This window comes from Rutidosis leptorrhynchoides, chromosome 11, assembly GCF_046630445.1.
Source record: "Rutidosis leptorrhynchoides isolate AG116_Rl617_1_P2 chromosome 11, CSIRO_AGI_Rlap_v1, whole genome shotgun sequence".
Classification (NCBI taxonomy): Eukaryota; Viridiplantae; Streptophyta; class Magnoliopsida; order Asterales; family Asteraceae; genus Rutidosis; species Rutidosis leptorrhynchoides.
In genome coordinates this window covers 168,489,050-168,493,257 of record NC_092343.1, presented here as the reverse complement: position 1 = coordinate 168,493,257, position 4,208 = coordinate 168,489,050, and the positions used below count along the sequence as shown (strand labels likewise).

The 4,208-nt window shown below is 31.5% G+C and overlaps 1 protein-coding gene across 1 annotated transcript; it reads left to right on the top strand.

Annotated features, from left to right (window-relative positions):
- The first annotated feature begins 1,410 nt into the window (after positions 1 to 1,410).
- Positions 1,411 to 2,148, top strand: LOC139875236 (uncharacterized). Its single transcript, XM_071862578.1, has one exon. The coding sequence runs from the start codon at positions 1,411 to 1,413 to the stop codon at positions 2,146 to 2,148; it is 738 nt and encodes a 245-aa protein (XP_071718679.1).
- Positions 2,149 to 4,208: the final 2,060 nt, after the last annotated feature.

Genomic DNA, 4,208 nt, shown 5'->3' with positions numbered 1-4,208 from the left:
CATGGAAATTGATTTTACCATTTTCATGGCGACTCATGATTTTTTACCTACTTATAGGTCGGATGTTCTTTTGAAAGCAATCTCTCTATCCATAGAACATTGAGAAGGAAGACTTTCTCTACTCTTGGGGTGTTTTCATTCTGGGTGGAGAAATGACTTCTCTTTCTAGGATAGGAGAATGATTTCTACATCTTACCTCCCTCGTACTTCACTTTTGTGTGATTAAGTTTTGTTGTTGTTGTTAAGCATATTGGTATGTGGAATCTTCCTCGATTTCAAGAGAAACAAATTATTAATCAGTTAGCTTGAGTGATATGAGGGCGAGATTCAACTTAGGTACTACCAATCCAGGTTCGATTCTCACTCCAAGCAGGGAGTTTTCAACCTTTGATGGTATGCCAACGTCAATGCGATTTGAAAATGTCTCTGGGGGGTTTTCCCAACCTTCGATAGGACTGTCAACATCATCGCGAATTGGGTTTCCTCCTAACGCAATATGAATAATAATTGAGAGCATTCGATGTCGATATCGCCATTAAAACAAATCAATTAATTTAATTTAGTTAATTAATTAAATTGTGAGTATTTTAGTAAAATTGAACAGGGACCAATTCTGTAAATGAGTATTTTGGGTTTTGGAGAGCATACACAAAACAAAAGTTAAGGATGTTTACTTTAACTTATTATAAACTACGGTCACCTATAAACCCTAAAAACGTTTAACTACGAAAATCTTAAAACGAATGGCGCTGCAATTTGGACGCTAAACTCTAATCAGTTATCAGTACTCCGATTCCGATGGATTCATCTGTAATTCTGAATATCGGTAAGTTAATTTCTACCTCATGATTTAGTTTGATTCACCCATATAATTTTACTTATGTTTGAAAAAACTTGATTTCTGTTGTAATATCTATCTAGTCGACTTTTTATCTTATGTTTTTTAATTCTACAATACTTCATTCCAGTTGATTCGTAGGTCCTGGTTTAGTAGCTTGATGTAATTATCATTGTTATAACCTAGTTGGCGATTTCTGTTGATTCTTAGGTCCTGGTTTAGCAGCTTGATGTAATTATCATAGTTATAACCTAGTTGGCGATATATTTGAATCATATCCAAGTAACCGAAATTATATTTAGAGATTTATTAGAAGCCCTAAAAAGTGAAGCAGCAACTATGAAAGGATTGACTTAGTGTAAAATATAGCCTTATTTTCTGAGTGTCTGCTTGGAATCAGGGTCTAACACTTGGGTTTAATAAAAAACAAGACCTTTATTTGGCACACACTTTAGTTAGTATATTGTTCTTTCTAGTGCCTATAAGGCTACGTTTTCTTATTTTGGCATGATGCAAAAATTAGTTTGTTAAGCATATGTCACTAGCTATACATCTTTCATTTCTTGAATTTAATGACAGATAACAATACTGAAGTGGATAAAATCAGTTACTTGCCTGAGAATTTGATTGACTCCATTTTAGAAAAGTTTGCCAAAAATGGAGCTTTTGGTCATAATGGGTTTGTTAGGATCACAAACCAAATCTTTTACTTTCTCAAGGGTCCTCTCTTAAAGTTACATCTTCACATACCAAACATGGTTCTTGATGATAGCTTTCAAGAAGTTGATCAGTGGATTTCATCCTTGTCAAGAGACGGTGTTATTAGGGAACTCGTCCTTACAAATTCAAACCAACCTTATCAACTTCCATGTTATTTTTTTCGTTTTCTAGAATTGAGAAAGCTAGAACTTGAAAACCGTATCATTAAGCCACCACTCAATTTCCAAGGATTTCAATATCTCGAAAATCTCTCGCTCAGGTATATTGAATTTGGGGCTAACTTGCATGGAAATGTCATCAACTTACCACAGCTTAAGAAGTTGCACATGGTTTCATGCACCAACGTTTACAATTTCAAGATCAAGTCTCCAAGTTTATATAAGTTATTGGTCATGGATTGCCCTGATTCAACTTTGCTTCAGTTATTGAATAGTAAATGTCTTGGTGGGATTGGTATAGTTTTTCTAAAACCCATTCAAGGAGTTGAAAGAGTTAATTTGGACAATTTGTTAAGTAATATGCTATGTCTTGGGGATTTATTTATTGACGGGTATTTTCTTCAGTATGATTTTGAAAATGTTAAATTCTAATATTTGATTTTTGTTCTTCATCATATTGTGTTTGAGTAAGTGAACTTTACCATTCCACTCATGTGTATAGTTAGGTAAAAAGGGTAAAAGGTAGAAGGTTTTTGAAATGGGGGATGATTCTCACACACACTTTTTTGATCCTCACACACCTATTTTAACCTTTTACTCTTCTAATAATCCTCAATTGGTGTGTGAGGATCAAAAAAGTGTGTGTGAGAATCATCCCCCTTTTGAAATGCCCCGTTCATATCGATTATAAACGTTTCATATTAATTGGTTTCATTGCGAGGTTTTGACCTCTATATGAGACGTTTTTCAAAACCTGCATTCGTTATAAAAACAAATCATAATAACCTTTATTTCATCTATAAAGGTTTAATTAACATAAAATAGATTATCAATCAATGATAATCTAATAATACAAAGTTTTTCACACAACCATTACATGATGGTTAACAATATGTTACAAAAAGATGTTTCCGAATGCAGTTTAAACAATATAATACAAGCATGCTGACTCCAAATCTTGTCTTTAAATAACATGCAACAGTGGAAGCTTTTTAATAATCACCTGAGAATAAAAGTGCTTAAAACGTCAACAAAAATGTTGGTGAGTTATAGGTTTAACCTATGTAATAAATCGTAATAATAGGCCACAAGATTTCTTTCATAAACATACAGGATTAACACGTCTGTATAAAAATCATTCATATGATGAGTTGCCTGGTAACCGACATTAACAAAATGCATATAGAATATCCTCAATATACAGGATTAACACATATGATGAGTTGCCTGGTAACCGAAATTAACAAAATGCATATAGAATATCCCCAATATACATGATTAACACATTTGTACAAAATCGAAGTACTAAAACATTCAAACTCTCATAATGGGGATCGTTAGTTCCCATAGATCTATCTTTAGGATTCGCGTCAATTAGAGTGTATACTAATTCTTAGGTTATCAAGCAAAAACAGGGATATCCGGTATAACAATTCCATCGTCGAATGTAGTTTCATTACTTGTGCATATTTTGTAAAACATTTATAAAACTGCATGTATTCTCATCCCAAAAATATTAGATAGTAAAAATGGAACTATAACTCACTTGATACGATTTTTCAAATCTTTGAAAAATTAAGACTTGGCCTTGATATGATTCACGAACCTATAACAATTATATATATCTATATATCAAAATATAATACCATTATATTCATATAATATTTTTAATTACGTGTGATGATTTAAGTTGTCAAGTTAGTAGTTCAATGTTAGTAGTCCAAATATAGTTCAATAGTCCAATATATAATCTTAGAATTTAATCAAGACGTATTGTATACGTATTGTTCAAGACTCAATCATGACCCATCGTACGCGTATTGTCTTAGAATTAACCCAGACGTATTGTGTACATGGTGTCTTACGATTTATCCGAACGTATTGCATAACTGTTGTCTTAACTAATCAAGATTATATTATATTGTCTCGGAATTAACCAACACTAGTATATTACAAGCAAATAGTCATGATGTGATGACCGTACTTTTTCCGTTATCTTTTCAATGAATATTTAACTATCGTTAGTTGGTTTCTTTGCCATGTCATTTTATGTGACTAGATTATATATATATATATATATATATATATATATATATATATATATATATATATATATATATATATATATATATATATATATATATATATATAAAATAATATTCCTATATGATTTTTAAGTGAAAATGTATGATTATGTGTTGATACGTTCCTACGTATAATGTTTTTATTCGAAGAATCGTCTCGGTTTTCAAACCAACGATTATATATTCGTGATTTCTAAAACCGAATTCTTTTATATGACATTCCTATGTCATTCGAAATTATTAAAATATTCCTATATTTTATTTCTCGAATTATTATTTTCTCACGTATTTAAATCACGCCACGGTCTATTTATCGGATCGAGATCGTTTTATCTTTCGGGCCAACTGTTGCATATTATATGACTACGTTACTTCTAGTTTCGAACTTCCGTATTACAATTTTGGTCA